The following is a 21181-nucleotide window of genomic DNA, read 5'->3' as shown; positions in this document are numbered from 1 at the left end:
AGCACTACTACTGTTGTCTGCTGTCAGCTCCTACTGATGACTGCTACCAGAAAACACTTTAGTTTTAGTTCACTTGAGTTGAATGTCATGTACTTTGTTATCTAATTTAACATTAATGGTCGTACCATTGTTATTGAGGATGGATTTCACTTTGATTTGGTATGGTACTGTATGAAGAACCCATATTTTAGTTTACTTTGATCTATGTAGTACTTTGATTTTAATTCGAGTTGGCTATCTATGAAGTTGACACTAATATCTTATTCGTCTAGATTAAATTTTAGGAAAATAACTTCGAGTTGATTCTGAGTAAACATCCGAATGCGAATTCGAATTCGAACCATCCGTTTTGTATTCGTATTCGAGAAGATTCGGATTCGTATTCGTATTCGAATTAAAATGTGGTAAAAGGTGATATCCGGATTCGAATTCATCCGTATCCCATCCGAATCCATCCATAGCCGCCCGTGTCCGGTCGCCCCTGCGCCCTGCGCCCTGCGCTGCCTGCCGTGCATGCTTGCGCTGCCTGCCGCCTGTGCTGCATGCTGCGTTGCCCCCTGCTTGCTCTGCTTCTCTGCTGCCGCCATGAGTTTTTTTTTGTTTCCCTCAAATTGAGGATCTTTGCTACGAGCACAAGACAACGCACCAGAGGAGTTCCAGGCTGATCACCGATCTGATCTGCTGTTCCTTCCGGTTTCGACTCCCATCACCACGATTCATCTCTGCCATGGGTAAGCGGTAAAACGGTTTCCCCTCGATCTCACCGTTTTAGATTCGTTTTCGTTCGTTCTTGTTGCGTTAGTTTTAGCGTAATCTATCGTTTAGTAGTGCTTTTATATCGTAGTTCTTGTTTTAAAAATAAATATAGAATTAATTTGATTAATTTTCTCTTATCTAGTGTTTTCAATTAAAATTCAATTAAGTTTTTACTCCAATTTTTATAATTGGTGTTAACTTGATTAATATCAACTCAAATGTGTTTATAATATAATTTGTTAGTTCCACACAAATTATATAAAGTTGTGCATTTAGATGTTTTCACATGTTTCATTCAAAATAATTGTTTAATTAGTAAATTGTACATTGAATAAAATTGGACTAAGTTCTATTTTGCTTTGCAAATGAAAACATAATATGAGTTACTTAGAACCAAAGATATTTTCTTTTAAAATATCTTTTGCATATGGTTTCTAATTAAAATAAATGAAGTTAATAGTTCTTTTGTTCAATAATAATACAAATCTTCTAATAGCTGTTTCTTTTCCAATCGTAGCTTCGTTTTCCGTGTTTCTTGCGCTTTCATAACCGTAGCATCGAGCACAATCCTTTAGTGTGTTCTTTTAAATCTTTTATATTGTTTGGTGTATTGTTCTTAGATGTATCTTGTTGTTTGCTTTGTATGTTTGCCCGATGATTGTTCCGAGTAGACGGATCATTGTTCAAAGATTGAAGATCAAGAGTTCCAAGTGAGCAAAAGCTGAAGAGCAGTAAGAGTAGTTTTTCGTTGGAGAAAGGCAAGTGACCCTAACCATCTTTCTGTCTATGCTTATTTACAAGAGTATTATGATGATTTAATTAGAACATGGAGAACCACCCAAGAAAACCGTACAACCACAATACTATATGGCTCTGGTCTTGGCTAAGTAACTAGATGATCTATATGTCGTGCTGGGGCGGTGATTGGTGGATTTTTCGGGTTATCGTGCTTTGAGGAGCGGGTGAAGGAAGCTTCGTCTTCTGAGGCACCGCAGAAAAAGGGACCAGTGCGTACATATAGTGATTCTTTGGAAAGGCCTCGTAGCGTCCCTATGCAATCACACCTCGGAAGTGTGGTATTGTGCCTGATCAGCACATATGCGTGGTTGGGTTCAAAGTTCTTCGAAACTTTTACGCGAATTGTGGTGAAAGTGTACAACCTCTGCAGAGTTAAAACTAACCGGTTAGCCGTGCTCACGGTCAAGAGCGGCTTGGACCCTCACATGATTAATTTACCTTAAAGATGAGCTCAAATCATATTCTGGTTATTTATTGTGGCCTTGCTGAGTACCAACCATAAGTGTACTCACCCTTGCTTACTGCTGCTCAGAAGGAGAAAGTTGTCGTGAAGTCTTTTGAAGATGTTGCTGAGTTCTAGGCGTGCGCAACCCCCAGTCGATTGCCTGTGAAGTTGAAGCCATCGTTTCCAGGGTAAGCTGTATAACTCTGATAGTCTTTTATTTGTTTTAGTTCTCTTTTTCGTGATACTGTACTGATTATTCACTTATAATGTCTCTATATGTATGAAACTTGATCCTGACATACATATAGATATGCATTCGGTTTTGTCCTTAAAACCGGGTGTGACAGAAGTGGTATCAAAGCTGTATCGACTGTAGGACGTAAGCCTAGGTAGCAATAATTGTTTTCTAAGGTTTCTTTTGATATAAAATCCATTCATACTTATTCCTTGACCCCTTTCCATTGAATATTCTCACTCCTTAGCTTTTTCTTCTCTCAATCCGCTTTGATAACTCACCTTTCTCATCTGACCCCTTCTCATTTGCACCTTATTATTTTGCAAATGTTAGACCCTCAATTCCGGTCGGTCTAATTTCCCCTTCTGGATCACTCCTTGATTTTAATCCTCTTTGATGTATGATTATACAAATTCCATCCTTGCATTTCTTTTAACTTATCTTTCTTGAGCCTATTTTCTTTTAATTTGTTTACAATGTGCTCAGTTTTCACATTGTGCCTCTTCTTTCCAAAATAATAATAATAATAACAATACCACTATGGAATCATCCCTTGATTTTTGATTCCAAAGTATCTTTCCTGATTCAAGAAAATTAGATGATTCGTGCCACGTACCCTAATGCCTGTGCAAGCCATATGAAGAATGAAGCTACTAGTTCATCATGAGGAGTCAAGTCGAACCAATTGGAATAATACCACCTGCTCACCTTCCTGCTCATGTTGGATGGAAAATTTAAAGCACTACCAAAGAATCAAGCTTGAGCCACATGGTGACACTATCACTACCACTACAATCACGAAGGTGGAGTCAACATTGGATAAGTTGAAGGAGGCACGTGTCATCCATGACGAAGCTGGAAGATATAATCAAGCTTAGGAGTACCCCTTCTAACTCTATTAACAACGTTTAGCATCGTTTCTTGACCGTGTTGACTGGTGGAATTCAGTGTTTGCATGATGATGCCTGTCTTTATGACCTTGTTTGATTTCCTTCTTTGTAATGATTGTTGGTGTATTGTGGGTCTTCTACCTACAATGACATCAGTTGTCTAGATGGGTTCTTATGTACCTCCCACCTCCTTGTTATCTTCTATCTTTCTACCTAATCTTTTAAAGGATGTCAAGAAAGAAGTTCATGGCAACACTCGTCTACAATGATCAACAAATGAAAGAAACTGAAGACAAGAATGCTCTCTTTTCCTTTTTGTTACCCCCATGTCTTTCTCCCCTCCACCTTATTTCTTTAAGTTGCGACCACCAAGAGTTGAAGAGGGTATCGTGGATTTTGCCTTGTTAATTCGATCTTTCTTTTTCATTCTCTCTACTGACCTTATCCTTACCACGCAACTAGATGGTGAGTCCCAGCAGAAAGGAGAAAGAAGACCTCAACATCTCAGCACAAACTCAGGGAGTACAAGCAATGGTTCCAACCAGGGTCAATATCCAACAACATGTTATAGAGCAAGCCTCATTTCCTAGGAGCCACAACCCTGTTAGCAGTGATAATCAAGTCCCAACCGGTCTGCCACCGTTTGATAAAGAGAAGCTGTTAGCTATGCAAGCTCGTGCTTTACAAGGAAGGTTGCAGCCTAATATAGCATCACCTCATAGCATGGAGTTGACCAAATCAAAGATTCGTACCGGACCAGTGAAGAGGCAAGTAGCTGAAGCATGGAACAATGAAAAGCGTAAGAGAAACTATGAAGCACCAAAGCTACAGATAGAGGGACAACATAAGATTAGTAAGACTTCGGAAAAGTGCCAATGTTGTGAGCATTATGGCCGTCGATGTCTACAAGAAGATAGCTTAATGACAGCAGAAGCAAGACAACATTAACATTCAGATATCAAGAGAAAGTTATCCACCCAAGATTCAGTCCTAGAAGAAGTCGCCCAAGATGAAGACAGTACTCAGACTATAAACCTCGAGGATTGGAGTACCTCTTTCAAAGAGTTTCAGCCTAAAAGAAGCAAGCGGCCTAAGAAATAAATTGGTAAAGCAAGCCAAGAGAAGGGCCAACGAAGCCGATGAAAGAATGGATGGTTAAAGTAGGAGTTAGACTGAGTATCCATAAAGTGTTTGATGTGAGTTGTAGAGAATAAAGAAGCATATCTCCAGAGGTATTGTAAGAGGAAAAGACCAAGAAGAAAATTTAATATGTGTTGGATGCTATCCACCGAAACCTTTGTCTCTTGCTAGACTTGTGAATCTCGGGACGAGATTCCTTTTAAGGGGGGTTGTTCTGTCACACCCTGAAATTTTTGGATTTCAGGATGTGATTAAAATTAAAAATAAAACAACAATTTTCTCATTTTCGCAAACATTTTATTTACAGGGAATTTAGTAAAAATAAAATAAAAAAATTGGTTGTTTTTTCTAAATCTAAATGAGGTTGTTTGTTTGCATTCATACCGCTTTGCATTGTTTTATTGCTTGTGGTTCGAATTGAATTTGAATTCGTGGAGTTTAAATTCAAATCAAATTTGTTGAATCTTTTTGCAAAAAGAAAAAAAATAGGAAAACCTTTTCGGCCCAAACCAGCAGCCCGGTCCGTTTTTCTTTTATCTGCAGCCCGATCCGCCACCGGTCTTCCCTTGACGCACAAGGCAAGGACTCTCGATCGCTTCTATATAAGCACCGCCCCCCTCTTATTTTCTCTGCGCCCAGAAATCAGTGCCGCCGGCCCTTGGTCCTTTTTTTCTTTTCTGCCCAGATGTCGCCCCCCCGCGCCGCTTTCCCTCTATCTCCTGCATGCCATGCATGCACTGCTGCCGCCCGTGTCCGGTCGCCCCTGCGCCCTGCGCTGCCTGCCGTGCATGCCTGCGCTGCCTGCCGCCCTGTGCTGCATGCTGCGTTGCCCTCTGCTTGCTCTGCCTCTCTGCTGCCGCCATGAGTTTTTTTGTTTCCCTCAAATTGAGGATCTTTGCTACGAGCACAAGACAACGCACCAGAGGAGTTCCAGGCTGATCACCGATCTGATCTGCTGTTCCTTCCGGTTTCGATTCCCATCACCACGATTCATCTCTGCCATGGGTAAGCGTAAAACGGTTTCCCCTAGATCTCACCGTTTTAGATTCGTTTTCATTCGTTCTTGTTGCGTTAGTTTTAGCGTAATCTATCATTTAGTAGTACTTTTATATCGTAGTTCTTGTTTTAAAAATAAATATATAATTAATTTGATTAATTTTCTCTTATCTAGTGTTTTCAATTAAAATTCAATTAAGTTTTTACTCCAATTTTTATAATTGGTGTTAACTTGATTAATATCAACTCAAATGTGTTTATAATATAATTTGTTAGTTCCACACAAATTATATAAAGTTGTGCGTTTAGATGTTTTCACATGTTTCATTCAAAATAATTGTTTAATTAGTAAATTGTACATTGAATAAAATTGGACTAAGTTCTATTTTGCTTTGCAAATGAAAACATAATATGAGTTACTTAGAACCAAAGATATTTTCTTTTAAAATATCTTTTGCATATGGTTTCTAATTAAAATAAATGAAGTTAATAGTTCTTTTGTTCAATAATAATACAAATCTTCTAATAGCTGTTTCTTTTCCAATCGTAGCTTCGTTTTCCGCGTTTCTTGCGCTTTCGTAACCGTAGCATCAAGCACAATCCTTTAGTGTGTTCTTTTAAATCTTTTATATTGTTTGGTGTATTGTTCTTAGATGTATCTTGTTGTTTGCTTTGTATGTTTGCCCGATGATTGTTCCGAGTAGACGGATCATTGTTCAAAGATTGAAGATCAAGAGTTCCAAGTGAGCAAAAGCTGAAGAACAGTAAGAGTAGTTTTTCGTTGGAGAAAGGCAAGTGACCCTAACCATCTTTCTGTCTATGCTTATTTACAAGAGTATTATGATGATTTAATTGGAACATGGAGAACCACCCAAGAAAACCGTACAACCACAATACTATATGGCTCTGGTCTTGGCTAAGTAACTAGATGATCTATATGTCGTGCTGGGGCGGTGATTGGTGGATTTTTCGGGTTATCGTGCTTTGAGGAGCGGGTGAAGGAAGCTTCGTCTTCTGAGGCACCGCAGAAAAAGGGACCAGTGCGTACATATAGTGATTCTTTGGAAAGGCCTCGTAGCGTCCCTATGCAATCACACCTCGGAAGTGTGGTATTGTGCCTGATCAGCACATATGCGTGGTTGGGTTCAAAGTTCTTCGAAACTTTTACGCGAATTGTGGTGAAAGTGTACAACCTCTGCAGAGTTAAAACTAACCGGTTAGCCGTGCTCACGGTCAAGAGCGGCTTGGACCCTCACATGATTAATTTACCTTAAAGATGAGCTCAAATCATATTCTGGTTATTTATTGTGGCCTTGCTGAGTACCAACCATAAGTGTACTCACCCTTGCTTACTGCTGCTCAGAAGGAGAAAGTTGTCGTGAAGTCTTTTGAAGATGTTGCTGAGTTCTAGGCGTGCGCAACCCCCAGTCGATTGCCTGTGAAGTTGAAGCCATCGTTTCCAGGGTAAGCTGTATAACTCTGATAGTCTTTTATTTGTTTTAGTTCTCTTTTTCGTGATACTGTACTGATTATTCACTTATAATGTCTCTATATGTATGAAACTTGATCCTGACATACATATAGATATGCATTCGGTTTTGTCCTTAAAACCGGGTGTGACAGAAGTGGTATCAAAGCTGTATCGACTGTAGGACGTAAGCCTAGGTAGCAATAATTGTTTTCTAAGGTTTCTTTTGATATAAAATCCATTCATACTTATTCCTTGACCCCTTTCCATTGAATATTCTCACTCCTTAGCTTTTTCTTCTCTCAATCCGCTTTGATAACTCACCTTTCTCATCTGACCCCTTCTCATTTGCACCTTATTATTTTGCAAATGTTAGACCCTCAATTCCGATCGGTCTAATTTCCCCTTCTGGATCACTCCTTGATTTTAATCCTCTTTGATGTATGATTATACAAATTCCATCCTTGCATTTCTTTTAACTTATCTTTCTTGAGCCTATTTTCTTTTAATTTGTTTACAATGTGCTCAGTTTTCACATTGTGCCTCTTCTTTCCAAAATAATAATAATAATAACAATACCACTATGGAATCATCCCTTGATTTTTGATTCCAAAGTATCTTTCCTGATTCAAGAAAATTAGATGATTCGTGCCACGTACCCTAATGCCTGTGCAAGCCATATGAAGAATGAAGCTACTAGTTCATCATGAGGAGTCAAGTCGAACCAATTGGAATAATACCACCTGCTCACCTTCCTGCTCATGTTGGATGGAAAATTTAAAGCACTACCAAAGAATCAAGCTTGAGCCACATGGTGACACTATCACTACCACTACAATCACGAAGGTGGAGTCAACATTGGATAAGTTGAAGGAGGCACGTGTCATCCATGACGAAGCTGGAAGATATAATCAAGCTTAGGAGTACCCCTTCTAACTCTATTAACAACGTTTAGCATCGTTTCTTGACCGTGTTGACTGGTGGAATTCAGTGTTTGCATGATGATGCCTGTCTTTATGACCTTGTTTGATTTCCTTCTTTGTAATGATTGTTGGTGTATTGTGGGTCTTCTACCTACAATGACATCAGTTGTCTAGATGGGTTCTTATGTACCTCCCACCTCCTTGTTATCTTCTATCTTTCTACCTAATCTTTTAAAGGATGTCAAGAAAGAAGTTCATGGCAACACTCGTCTACAATGATCAACAAATGAAAGAAACTGAAGACAAGAATGCTCTCTTTTCCTTTTTGTTACCCCCATGTCTTTCTCCCCTCCACCTTATTTCTTTAAGTTGCGACCACCAAGAGTTGAAGAGGGTATCGTGGATTTTGCCTTGTTAATTCGATCTTTCTTTTTCATTCTCTCTACTGACCTTATCCTTACCACGCAACTAGATGGTGAGTCCCAGCAGAAAGGAGAAAGAAGACCTCAACATCTCAGCACAAACACAGGGAGTACAAGCAATGGTTCCAACCAGGGTCAATATCCAACAACATGTTATAGAGCAAGCCTCATTTCCTAGGAGCCACAACCCTGTTAGCAGTGATAATCAAGTCCCAACCGGTCTGCCACCGTTTGATAAAGAGAAGCTGTTAGCTATGCAAGCTCGTGCTTTACAAGGAAGGTTGCAGCCTAATATAGCATCACCTCATAGCATGGAGTTGACCAAATCAAAGATTCGTACCGGACCAGTGATGAGGCAAGTAGCTGAAGCATGGAACAATGAAAAGCGTAAGAGAAACTATAAAGCACCAAAGCTACAGATAGAGGGACAACATGAGATTAGTAAGACTTCAGAAAAGTGCCAATGTTGTGAGCATTATGGCCGTCGATGTCTACAAGAAGATAGCTTAATGACAGCAGAAGCAAGACAACATTAACATTCAGATATCAAGAGAAAGTTATCCACCCAAGATTCAGTCCTAGAAGAAGTCGCCCAAGATGAAGACAGTACTCAGACTATAAACCTCGAGGATTGGAGTACCTCTTTCAAAGAGTTTCAGCCTAAAAGAAGCAAGCGGCCTAAGAAATAAATTGGTAAAGCAAGCCAAGAGAAGGGCCAACGAAGCCGATGAAAGAATGGATGGTTAAAGTAGGAGTTAGACTGAGTATCCATAAAGTGTTTGATGTGAGTTGCAGAGAATAAAGAAGCATATCTCCAGAGGTATTGTAAGAGGAAAAGACCAAGAAGAAAATTTAATATGTGTTGGATGCTATCCACCGAAACCTTTGTCTCTTGCTAGACTTGTGAATCTCGGGACGAGATTCCTTTTAAGGGGGTAGTTCTGTCACACCCTGAAATTTTTGGATTTCAGGATGTGATTAAAATTAAAAATAAAACAACAATTTTCTCATTTTCGCAAACATTTTATTTACAGGGAATTTAGTAAAAATAAAATAAAAAATTGGTTGTTTTTTCTAAATCTAAATGAGGTTGTTTGTTTGCATTCATACCGCTTTGCATTGTTTTATTGCTTGTGGTTCGAATTGAATTTGAATTCGTGGAGTTTAAATTCAAATCAAATTTGTTGAATCTTTTTGCAAAAAGAAAAAAAATAGGAAAACCTTTTCGGCCCAAACCAGCAGCCCGGCCCGTTTTTCTTTTATCTGCAGCCCGATCCGCCACCGGTCTTCCCTTGACGCACAAGCCAAGGACTCTCGATCGCTTCTATATAAGCACCGCCCCCCTCTTATTTTCTCTGCGCCCAGAAATCAGTGCCGCCGGCCCTTGGTCCTTTTTTTCTTTTCTGCCCAGACGTCGCCCCCCCCTGCGCCGCTTTCCCTCTATCTCCTGCATGCCATGCATGCACTGCTGCCGCCCGTGTCCGGTCGCCCCTGCGCCCTGCGCTGCCTGCCGTGCATGCCTGCGCTGCCTGCCGCCCTGTGCTGCATGCTGCGTTGCCCTCTGCTTGCTCTGCCTCTCTGCTGCCGCCATGAGTTTTTTTTGTTTCCCTCAAATTGAGGATCTTTGCTACGAGCACAAGACAACGCACCAGAGGAGTTCCAGGCTGATCACCGATCTGATCTGCTGTTCCTTCCGGTTTCGATTCCCATCACCACGATTCATCTCTGCCATGGGTAAGCGGTAAAACGGTTTCCCCTAGATCTCACCGTTTTAGATTCGTTTTCATTCGTTCTTGTTGCGTTAGTTTTAGCGTAATCTATCATTTAGTAGTACTTTTATATCGTAGTTCTTGTTTTAAAAATAAATATAGAATTAATTTGATTAATTTTCTCTTATCTAGTGTTTTCAATTAAAATTCAATTAAGTTTTTACTCCAATTTTTATAATTGGTGTTAACTTGATTAATATCAACTCAAATGTGTTTATAATATAATTTGTTAGTTCCACACAAATTATATAAAGTTGTGCGTTTAGATGTTTTCACATGTTTCATTCAAAATAATTGTTTAATTAGTAAATTGTACATTGAATAAAATTGGACTAAGTTCTATTTTGCTTTGCAAATGAAAACATAATATGAGTTACTTAGAACCAAAGATATTTTCTTTTAAAATATCTTTTGCATATGGTTTCTAATTAAAATAAATGAAGTTAATAGTTCTTTTGTTCAATAATAATACAAATCTTCTAATAGCTGTTTCTTTTCCAATCGTAGCTTCGTTTTCCGCGTTTCTTGCGCTTTCGTAACCGTAGCATCGAGCACAATCCTTTAGTGTGTTCTTTTAAATCTTTTATATTGTTTGTTGTATTGTTCTTAGATGTATCTTATTGTTTGCTTTGTATGTTTGCCCGATGATTGTTCCGAGTAGACGGATCATTGTTCAAAAATTGAAGATCAAGAGTTCCAAGTGAGCAAAAGCTGAAGAGCAGTAAGAGTAGTTTTTCGTTGGAGAAAGGCAAGTGACCCTAACCATCTTTCTGTCTATGCTTATTTACAAGAGTATTATGATGATTTAATTGGAACATGGAGAACCACCCAAGAAAACCGTACAACCACAATACTATATGGCTCTGGTCTTGACTAAGTAACTAGATGATCTATATGTCATGCTGGGGCGGTGATTGGTGGATTTTTCGGGTTATCGTGCTTTGAGGAGCGGGTGAAGGAAGCTTCGTCTTCTGAGGCACCGCAGAAAAAGGGACCAGTGCGTACATATAGTGATTCTTTGGAAAGGCCTCGTAGCGTCCCTATGCAATCACACCTCGGAAGTGTGGTATTGTGCCTGATCAGCACATATGCGTGGTTGGGTTCAAAGTTCTTCGAAACTTTTACGCGAATTGTGGTGAAAGTGTACAACCTCTGCAGAGTTAAAACTAACCGGTTAGCCGTGCTCACGGTCAAGAGCGGCTTGGACCCTCACATGATTAATTTACCTTAAAGATGAGCTCAAATCATATTCTGGTTATTTCTTGTGGCCTTGCTGAGTACCAACCATAAGTGTACTCACCCTTGCTTACTGCTGCTCAGAAGGAGAAAGTTGTCGTGAAGTCTTTTGAAGATGTTGCTGAGTTCTAGGCGTGCGCAACCCCCAGTCGATTGCCTGTGAAGTTGAAGCCATCGTTTCTAGGATAAGTTGTATAACTCTGATAGTCTTTTATTTGTTTTAGTTCTCTTTTTCGTGATACTGTACTGATTATTCACTTATAATGTCTCTATATGTATGAAACTTGATCCTGACATACATATAGATATGCATTCGGTTTTGTCCTTAAAACCGGGTGTGACAATAAATTTCGCCGTGTGCCCAAACCTAGCCACACGGCAAAGACTCCACCTAGATTTGCCTTGTGCCAAAATTCCGACACTCAGCAAAGCCTCCAGCAATGCGAGTGCAAAAGTGATGGCACTCGGCACCCAGATTTGCCAAGTGTTTTGGCCAAAACACTCAGCAAAGGGCCTGTTTGCCGAGTGTTTTAGCCAAAACACTCGGCAAAGCTGTCTAAAATTCAATTTTATTTTTGTTTTTAGTTTCAGCTCCTGCAAATCAAACACCTCACATATCAGACATATCGCTCAAATATCACATATATCACACAAATGTCTCAAATATCATATATATCACCAAACAAGTCCACATATCACACATATAGTCCACAGATATCATCACAATTCCACAAATCAAACCAAGTCCACCACCAAGCTCACAAGTATCACCAAACAAGTCCATAACAAATCACCTACTCTGTAGCATGCAAACCGATACTCTAGATGTACATGCATACAGATCAGGCAACAGAAATCCATCTCGCAAGACCTTTCCAGCAATTACATCGATATAAGATCCGGCAAAGCATCTTGCTGGCTACCGCGACCGTGGCTTCCTCCTTCCAGCTGGCTACCGTGACCACTACTTTCTCCTTCCCTTGGAATATTGCCATAGTAGTTGATGGTGACGACGGGGTTGTCGTTGTTGGTGCTGGAGAAGCAGCTGACATGGCTCGCACAGTTGCTACAGGGCAAACACCCACCTAACTAGCTAATCATCTTGGAGAACTTCTTCCGTAATGTCATAGGATTTTGTGAGAACTTTGATATTTGAATGGCTCCACCAAAGCAAACACAGACAAATTTCACCTGTGGATCTGGGTTTGCTGATGTAGTTGTAGGTAGAATGCGATGATTAGAAATGCATGTACAGATCTGGGGTACCGGATTCGCCCGATGTGGAGGAGGTGGCCTCCCCACGGTCTTGGATTTGGAGGAGGCGCCTGGGAGGGGGGATAGCTGAGGCCGCATACTAGAATAACTGATTGGTCAGACAAGGATAACTGAGTCCCAAGAACAAAATAACTGAGTTGGGAGAATAACCGGCACAAATTAATTATTGAAGTTGTGTATAATGGAACTGCATGACAGTTTTCAAAAAAAAAATGGAACTGCATGTACAAGCCGAATTTCTAAGCAATCCTATTAGGTAAAGCACCTGTATACTTGAAAAATATGAAATTAAATACTGAAGCCTGCTGTTGTATTTCACTAGTTTGTTTCACCCACTTTCTTCTGAATCAGTGTGCTATGAAGTCTAAATATGTGGTTTTGTTTGTGGAAGCAAGTTCAGTGATTCAGTATCACCTTGCTTACTGCTTGTGAGACTATATGGTCATTTCTATCTTCTTAATTTGTTGCCGTATTTTATCCTCCTCATATCTGTAAGGACAATTTCTAATATATCTCGATTCAGAGATTAGTCATTTTATTTGTTTTGCATTTACCCTCTAAATCTTCCATCTTGGATCTGGACTTTTGTTTGCGTAGCTGTGCTGGATGGCATAGGAATGCTTAAATATATGACTTTACAGCTATATTGTGTCATGGGCTTCCTACGGTGCTTGAATGTGTCCTTGTGGTGCTTTGCCTTTGTCCTTGTTATGCAATTATTCAGTAATTGAAATCATAAAACAAATTTAGTTCAGAAAACAATGGGGAGAGAAATGGATGCGTACCGCGGACGGTGGCGCGGCAGTAAGAGAGCCTGGGCCTGGCGGCGCTGGACCTCCTCGCGGGAAGGCGTGGCAGGAGGGGCTGCGGATGGCGCCGGAGGTCAGGCGCACGAGACGGTGGCGGGCGGCTCACCAGCAGGGATGGAAGACGCGGAACCTCCTCGCGCGGGCTCCAGCAGCGACGGCGGGAGGCACGGGACCGCCAACAGGGGCGGCACCTACAGGTCGACGGCGCTGCACGCCACGCAGCAGCAGCGGGGCGGGGCCGAGCGGATGCGCAGGGGCGGCGGCGGGGCGGGGCCGCACCGGCGAGGCGGGGCCGGGGTAGGGCCGCGGTGGCTGCGCGGCGCCGGGGCGGAGGGGCGGGGCGGCAGCGGGACGGCGCCACGCGCCACGCAGCAGCGGCAGGGCGGGGCCGGGCCGGCGCACAGGGGCAGCGGCGGGGCAGGGCGTCCGGCGCGGCGGTGGGGAGCGAGTGAGAGAGACCAGAGAGAGAGCGTCAGTGAGTCAGAGAGTTAATAAGTGCGCGGGAGTTCGCCGTGTGTCCGATCTAGGACACACGGCAAAGATTCTTTGCCGTGTGCCACAGATCTTGGCACACGGCAAACATATAAATTTTGCCGTGTGCCCAAACCTGGCCACATGGCAAAATATGACGACGTCGACCGTCCGTGAACGACGGGCCACGTGGCGCTATGTTTGCCGTGTGCCTCCATGTGGCACACGGTATAGATGTAAATTCGCCGTGTGCCTAACGGAGGCACACGGCAAAATGTGACGGCGTTGACCGACCGTGATGCTCTGGCCACGTGGCCCAATCTTTGCCGTGTGCCGCTCTGAGGCACACGGCAAAGAATAATTTTGCCGTGTGCCGAGGTTAGGGCACACAGCGAAGCCTCCTTCCGCCGTGGGCTTTATTTTGGCCGTGTGTTCTGTATTTGGCCCACGACAAAGGCTCTCTTCGCCGTGTGCCCGATTGTTTGCGCACGGCGAACTCTTAGGGACACGGCGAATTACCGGTTTCCGATAGTGATGGTTGTACCTTTTAAATTTGAACAACTAGAAAAGTAAGATAAGGAAAGGAACAGTGCAGACGAATCAACATTTTTCCTACTGTTTGATGAATTCAATGACCTCTTAGTGTGCTTGCGAAGGAAAAACTGTGTGCCTCCTTTCTCCATATTTTTAACAATAATGATGTGGTCCTACTCTTATGACATATATAGATGCATATTTTCAGCATCCTCATTTTTTTAACTGATGGAAATGCAGATTTCCGCCTTCTGGGAGAAGGGTTTTCTAGTTGTTTTTTTACAGTAGTGGTAAAAACAAATGCTGAAAACAAAGGTAAGTTCAAGTAACTTACTTCATGCAATTGTTAGTTTGCTTTCATGTTGGAAATTAAAATATTCTTTGCTCGGTCATCTCGCCGAAACGTGAAATCATCATTCGTTTTTAGGTTTTACAGCCTGCTACAATATTTGACTGAACCAATTATGGAGCAACCATATATATATACTTGTCGGCCCAATAGACATGTACAGAATAACAATTATAGACACGAAAAAGTTAATGTCTAAGAAAACATCTGCATTTATTCATTACTACAGTAGGAGCATCAATATATTGGTACTTGTGGTTGTTGCTTTGTTTTTCAGATTAACATGCAAACACAAAGTAACCTATTCAGATTTTCCAAATACGATGTCACTTCAATTCCTAACTTCTAATAATTAGCCATAGATTGTTGTATTATATTCCTTAATTAGGGAGACAAGTGGATGTTAAACTTCTGATTTTCCTTCATGTTATTATTAGGTACTCTAACCGGCAACAGACTACCCGTGACTGCCCAATTCAAGGTCCCAATCCTGTTTGTGCCTCTCTTGAAGGTCTGGTGGTTGATTCCCAAATATTCTAGTACAATAATGGTCAAATTTGAACACCACAAGCGGTTTGACAGTCACTGCATGTTTTTTATGCGAATTCAAAATTTATTCTGCACTACTACCTATATCAGGAAAAATGTCTTTGCATTGAGAATTTATGGTTTGTCATCTAATGTTCTTTTCAACAGTATAACATCTGCAATTTTGATGCCTACATAAATAATTCCTCCAATAATAATGAGCTCAAATCTTATTGTAAGTAAACTGAGAAGAGTATCCATCTTTCTCAAAGGTTGTTCTGGCATTAACAATGATTAATAAATGGTAGCATATCTTTCTCAAACCGAGAAATGTCATGTTGTGGGCCTTGGAGAAGCACAAAGTCCCAACTAAGTACATTACCCTCATCAAGGATATGTACAAGAATGCGATGACGTTTGTCCGGACGTGTGGTGGCGACACCACTGACTTTCCTATTAACATAGGCCTTCATCAGGGGTCAGCATTGAGCCCTTATTTATTTGCTTTGGTGATGGATGAGGTCACAAGGGACATACAAGATGATATCCTTTGGTGTATGCTCTTTGCTGATGATGTGGTGCTAGTGAACGAGAGTAGAGCAGAGATAAATAGGAAGTTAGAGCTGTGGAGACGCACATTAGAGTCAAAAGGGTTCAGACTTAGTAGGACCAAGACCGAGTACATGATGTGCGATTTCAGCGCATCTAGGCATGAGGGTGGTGACGTTAGTCTCGATGGGCAAGCGGTAACCCATAAGGATACTTTTTGGTATTTAGGTTCGATGCTACAAAAGGATGGCGACATTGATGAAGATGTTAGGCATAGAATCTCAGCTGGTTGGTTGAAATGGCGTCAAGCTTCTGGTGTCCTCTGTGACAGGAGGGTGCCACAAAAGCTAAAAGGTAAGTTCTATAGGACAGCGATTCGCCCGACGATGTTATGCGGTGCTGAATGTTGGCCTACAAAAAGGCGACATGTCCAGCAACTAAGTGTGGCATAGATGTGGATGTTACGGTGGTTTTGTGGGCACACAAGGAGGGATAGAGTCCGGAACGAAGCTATTCGGAAAAGGGTAGGGGTGGCACAAATTGAGGAGAAACTTACCTAACATCGGTTGAGATTGTTTGGACATGTCCAACGGAGGCCTCTGGAGGTGCCGCTGCGTAGTGGGGTGCTAAAGCGTGTTGATAAGGTAAAGAGGGGTAGAGGTAGACCTAAACTGACTTGGGACGAGTCGGTTAAGAGAGACCTTAGAGATTGGGATATCTCTGAGGAGCTAGCTTTGGATAGGAGTGCTTGGAGAGTAGCTATCAACGTGCCTGAACCATAACTTTTGTGTCTTTTGGGTTTCATCTCTAGCCTACCCCAACTCGCTTGGGACAAAAGGCTTTGTTGTTGTTGTTTCTTGTCACTACTGCAATATATAATAACTTATCCTACAGATATGTTAACATATCCTGTCTGATGCATATGAGTATCCATCTTGCTCGTTGTGTTGTGGTATATATTAACTAAGCTTCATCAATGGCATGGTATCCAGACCTTTCTCTCTCACAGTTTGTTTCCTATATATATTGGAGCACTATGTGAGAGCCAAATATATGGTCAGGTTAGCTCATAAAAATGATGCCTAAGAGAGTAGCAGCTCTCCTCCTTGTGTTTGCAATCATTTGTCCCCCCCAAGTAGCTGTTCATGGTCATTGTACCAGGGCGCAGAAGCAAGCCATCATCATCCACTGTGCATCTTACATTCATAGGGATAAACCTACCGATGCGCCTCAGCCCTGGTCACGCTGTTGCAGAACGGTGAGAGAAGTGCCGGGGATGGACATGGACTGCATCGTTAAACTACTTAAACTTGTGGAACAGGAAGCCTTCGGAAAAAGGATCCGAGATCTGGAAGTCCTCTGTGTAGTTTATAGTCCTCCTCCATCTCCTCATCATAATCACCAGGTAATTAGCATCAACAGCTTATCCATTTCATATTTCACTTATTATCCAGCATTTAATCCGCTGATAAGTAGCAATATGAATTGCTGCCAGGTTGTGGTGCAGACGGATGCAGCTTTCACCCCTGATGGAGTTTGATAAAGGAGATATATCCACTTCACTAATAACAATATTCAAAGCATAACCTTTATGACATATGTGTAGCTTTGATTAACTAAGGAAATGTGATGAATACATGTTTGTGGGCTATTTTACTTTCGGTTGGGTGCATGCCTACTATGCTATGGATGCAACACCTATCAGGTGATACATGCATTTACCAAAAACCAACAAAAAAAGGAGATATCTAATTATCTATCGTGCATGCTTATGCAAATCATAGACTTTAAGAACATATCATGTTGATTTGAGAAAACGAAAATCATATGGCATCCATCCACAAAAGAAAATATTAAAAAAAATCTGCCATCTATAATACATCACTACTACAGAAACGATTTTTAAGGACGCCTCTTTTTTTTAAGGGCGGGTGCAAATATACCCCGTTTCTACAAAAAAAAATTGGGTACCATAGCATTTCACCCGCCCCTGGAAATGCATCTTCAGGGGCGGGTGACGGCACCACCCGCCCCTACAAATAGCTGCCCATTTTTAGAGGCGGGTGACAACAACCCCCGCCCTTGGAAAAATTGAAACCCAGTGGTGCGGACTAGCGCGGGTCTGCACATGTCTGTCTCCTCCTTATCCCTACAAAATATTAGCAGCGCACATGCACCGCACTCACCTCTCTCTCTTCCTCCCCACAGTCCCCATCTGAATCTCGTCACTGTCTCCCCAGTCTTCTTCCTCTTGCAAGCGTGGCCCGAAGCGGCGGCGGTGGCACGGGACAGCGACGGTCCGGAGCAGCGGCCGCGGGGCTGGGCCGCGGTGCCCGGCGGCGCGGAGCAGCCATGGCTCGACGTGGGGCTGCGGCACCTGGCAGTCACTCGACTCCGCGCAGAGGTCTGCAGCAGTCTCCAGGAGGAGCCACGCCGGACCACCTCACCCGCGTGGAGCAGGCGCTGCTGCAGTTGGCTAGTTGCACATGGGGATGAGTCACATGCACACGGAGACAGGTAAAATCCCTCTGTTAATTTACTTTCGTTTCCGGCCATGCATGCTCCCACCACTCTCTTTGCTAATTTCCTTTGGGGCTATTGTGTTTCTACCCTCGTTTTCAACCCCAATTGTGATTTTGCCCCGACTTTTTCTTACTTTGCATTTTTTCCCATACTGTTCAAATACGAGGGCGCCGTTTACCCCTGTTTGTAACTCCGTTACATGCATCTAGGTTAAAAAACTTTGGGAAATAAGAAAAGACCTACAAAAGACAAATGTGCCCCTTATCCTTATCTCTTCAACTGCCTCTCCACAACCATTCAGACTCGACTCGGTGAAAACCTAGCGGAGGCGGCGGCCGCGTAGGCGAGCGGGCGAGTGGCGTGCGCGCGGCCCGGGGGAGCGGCGTGCGCGCGGGGCCGGCGCGCGCGGGTGAGCGGTGCGTGCGGCTGCGCGGGGACCTAGCGGAGGCGGCGGCCGCGCAGGCGAGCGGGCGAGCGGGCGAGCGGCGGGCGCGCGGCCTGGGGGAGCGGCGTGCGCGCGGGGCCGGCGCGTGCGGCTGCGCGGGCCCGGCGCCTGCGGGCGAGCGGCGCGTGCGGCTGCGCGGGGATGGCGCCTCCGGGTGAGCGGCGCGGTGCGGGCGCTCGGGGCCGGCGCGTGCGCGCGGCCGCTCGGGCGGAGGAGCTGCCACGGGAGCTGTGCCATGGAGCCAGAGATCGACGGGTGTAAAGCAACCATGGAGTTGGTCAGCAGGTATGAGATTTCGACCAAATGTAGGACGAATGTAGGAGGAATTAACATAGGGATTTAGATAGTTGCGCTAATTTGGTTTCGTTTGCTCTGATATGTAGGCCAAATCAGAAAAAATTGAATCTGGTTGCTAGGGTTCGCTCGTTTTTCAGTTTGTCTGATGGGAGACCAAAGACATGGAAGCAGGGTAAAATCTTGCCAACTCAAATTGTTGACCCACAAAATTATGGCATCCTGCAGTTAGTTGATTTCATAGCTGAACACTATATGTGGGGTTCGAAACAGCACATTAATTTGTCGCGTGAGTCAGAATATACTATGGAGATAAAGTCTGATGAGGAAATGTTTGAGTGGTTTCAACTTAATCTAGACAAGGGAGTAGTTCGGATTAATGCTCAGATCAATGATTTTGAGGGCCCATTGCAGTGTTCGCCAATGAAACGTAGGTGCCACCCATCTGTAAGAAATAAAGCACCCACCACCACCAATGAAAGAGCCACTGAGACACCTATCAATGAGAGCTGCCCCAATGAGAGAGTCACATCCACAAGTAATAAAAGGAGAGGCACCAAATGTAAGGGAAAAGGTGGAGATGATGATGATGATGGTGTAGGAGTTCATGAAGAGGGCATATATTCTGACACTAATTCGCTTGCAGCGCCAAGTGATAGCAGCTATGATAGTGACTTGGCTGCATCATCTGGCTGCAAAGATGGATGAATTTATTGATGACTACTTCTCTGTTAATAGGTTTAGGAAGGCATATGCAGGTACTTTCAATCCTATGACATCTAAGGATAGTTGGCCACGTGTTGATTTAGGCTACAAAATCAAGAAACCTAAATTGAGAAGGAAACCGGGTAGACCAAGAATATCTAGAATAAAGTCATATGATGAGGCTGGCACTAGCAAAAAGAGGAAGCCATGTTCTGAATGTAATGAACTAGGCCACATAGCCAAGCATTGCCAAGGAGGTCTCACTGCTAGTCAAAAGAGGAAGCTTTCAGCTTCACAAACCTCAGGGTGAGTGGAGGATTTCTAGCTATTTCTATTTTTTCCTACTTTATGTTGTCAAACTGTTAATTGAACATCTTTCTATGCTTGTGTGAAGTGCAAGTGCAATAGAAAAAGGGAGAGGGAGGGGAAGAGGAAGGAGAAATCCAAGTGAAACTCAAGTTCAAACAGAAATTGCTGGAGGAGGGAGGGGAAGAGGAAGAGCAAGAGCAAGAGGAAGAGGAAGAGGAAGAGGAAATCTAAGTGAAAATGAATTTGGAACCGAAAATGCTAGAGGAGGAAGGGGAAAAGGAAGAAGGGGAGGAAGAAGGGGAGGAAGAAGGGGAGGATCAGGAGGGCGATTGGCTCAATTATTAGGAATAGATGCATGAATGTGATGCAGCCACCTCTCATCATGTAATATACCAGTCGCTTTTGTTGGACACCTATGTTGGGATGTGATCTCATGGTGCTTCTCTTTTAGATATGTATGATGGGGGGTTCTGATTTGGTGCTACATCTCTTTTGGATATGTATATATGATGGGGTCTTATCTATCTATTATCAACATATATGCATGTGCCAACTTAATTTTGTATGTCATGTTGCTGTCCAAATTTCTATCAATACTTGTTCATATTCTTATTGAAATTCTGCTGAAATATAATGAAAACAGGGGTATATTCACAAAGTTCTAAAAAAAGTAGGGGTATATTTGCAAGGGTAAAATTGTCTTCTTTAACACCGTTAACTGCTGTTCACGTAGTAGGGGTAGAATGAGTGTTCATTTGCGAACAGTAAGGGTAAAAATGCAAAGTCAAAAAAAGTAGGGGTAAAATCGCAATTGGAGTTCAAAACAGGGGTAAAAACGCAATAGTCCCATTTCCTTTCGTCCGGTGCTTAGGCGTGGCTCCGGCGGCCAGGCATGATGTGCACCTGCAGATCTGGCGGCCTGGCTCGGCGCGGGCGCTGCTCCGGCGGCCAGGCGCAGCGCGGGCGCGGCGATGTGGGCCAGGTGGTCTGGCTCGGCGTGGATGCGCCGCGGACCCGCGGCGACGGAGGCGTGGCCGCGCCGCGGACGCGCGGCGGCGTGGCCGCGCGCGCAGCGGTGGTTTTTTTATTTTTTTAATTGATTACTAGGGCCGGGTCACCCTCATCATCCGTCTCTAGAAATCGATTTCTAGGGACGGGTGATGGGATGACCCGCTCCTGGAAATCGATTTCTAGGAACGGGTAACGTACTCGCCCCTGCAAATAGTTATTTTTAGCTGCGGAAAGCAGGGACGGGTGCGACGTCCGCCCCTAAAAATACTATTTGACCCGCCCCTATAAACCTTTTTATGCG

The 21181-nt window shown here is 43.2% G+C and overlaps 2 protein-coding genes across 2 annotated transcripts; both read left to right on the top strand.

The window, feature by feature from the left end:
* Positions 1–13114: 13114 nt before the first annotated feature.
* On the top strand, positions 13115–13654 carry LOC120684752 (spidroin-1-like). Its single transcript, XM_039966635.1, has one exon. The coding sequence runs from the start codon at positions 13115–13117 to the stop codon at positions 13652–13654; it is 540 nt and encodes a 179-aa protein (XP_039822569.1).
* Positions 13655–18714: 5060 nt separating this feature from the next.
* Positions 18715–20071, top strand: LOC120686210. Its single transcript, XM_039968387.1, has 3 exons — positions 18715–18846; positions 18945–19866; positions 19955–20071. Exons 1-2 carry the CDS (start codon positions 18797–18799, stop codon positions 19561–19563), a joined length of 669 nt encoding a protein of 222 aa, XP_039824321.1. The 5' UTR covers positions 18715–18796; the 3' UTR covers positions 19564–19866; positions 19955–20071.
* Positions 20072–21181: the final 1110 nt, after the last annotated feature.

This window comes from Panicum virgatum, chromosome 8N (genome assembly GCF_016808335.1).
Source record: "Panicum virgatum strain AP13 chromosome 8N, P.virgatum_v5, whole genome shotgun sequence".
Lineage (NCBI taxonomy): Eukaryota > Viridiplantae > Streptophyta > Magnoliopsida > Poales > Poaceae > Panicum > Panicum virgatum.
This window is presented reverse-complemented; position numbering and strand designations above follow the sequence as displayed.

What these genes read in the sequence shown, in the direction of transcription:
- LOC120684752 (XM_039966635.1), top strand. Translation starts at nt 13,115, where the DNA reads ATGGGGAGAGAAATGGATGCGTACCGCGGACGGTGGCGCGGCAGTAAG.
- LOC120686210 (XM_039968387.1), top strand. Translation starts at nt 18,797, where the DNA reads ATGGAGCCAGAGATCGACGGGTGTAAAGCAACCATGGAGTTGGTCAGC. An exon ending in ACCATGGAGTTGGTCAGCAG is followed by an intron (nt 18,847 to 18,944) that starts GTATGAGATTTC and finishes TCTGATATGTAG; the next exon opens with GCCAAATCAGAAAAAATTGA.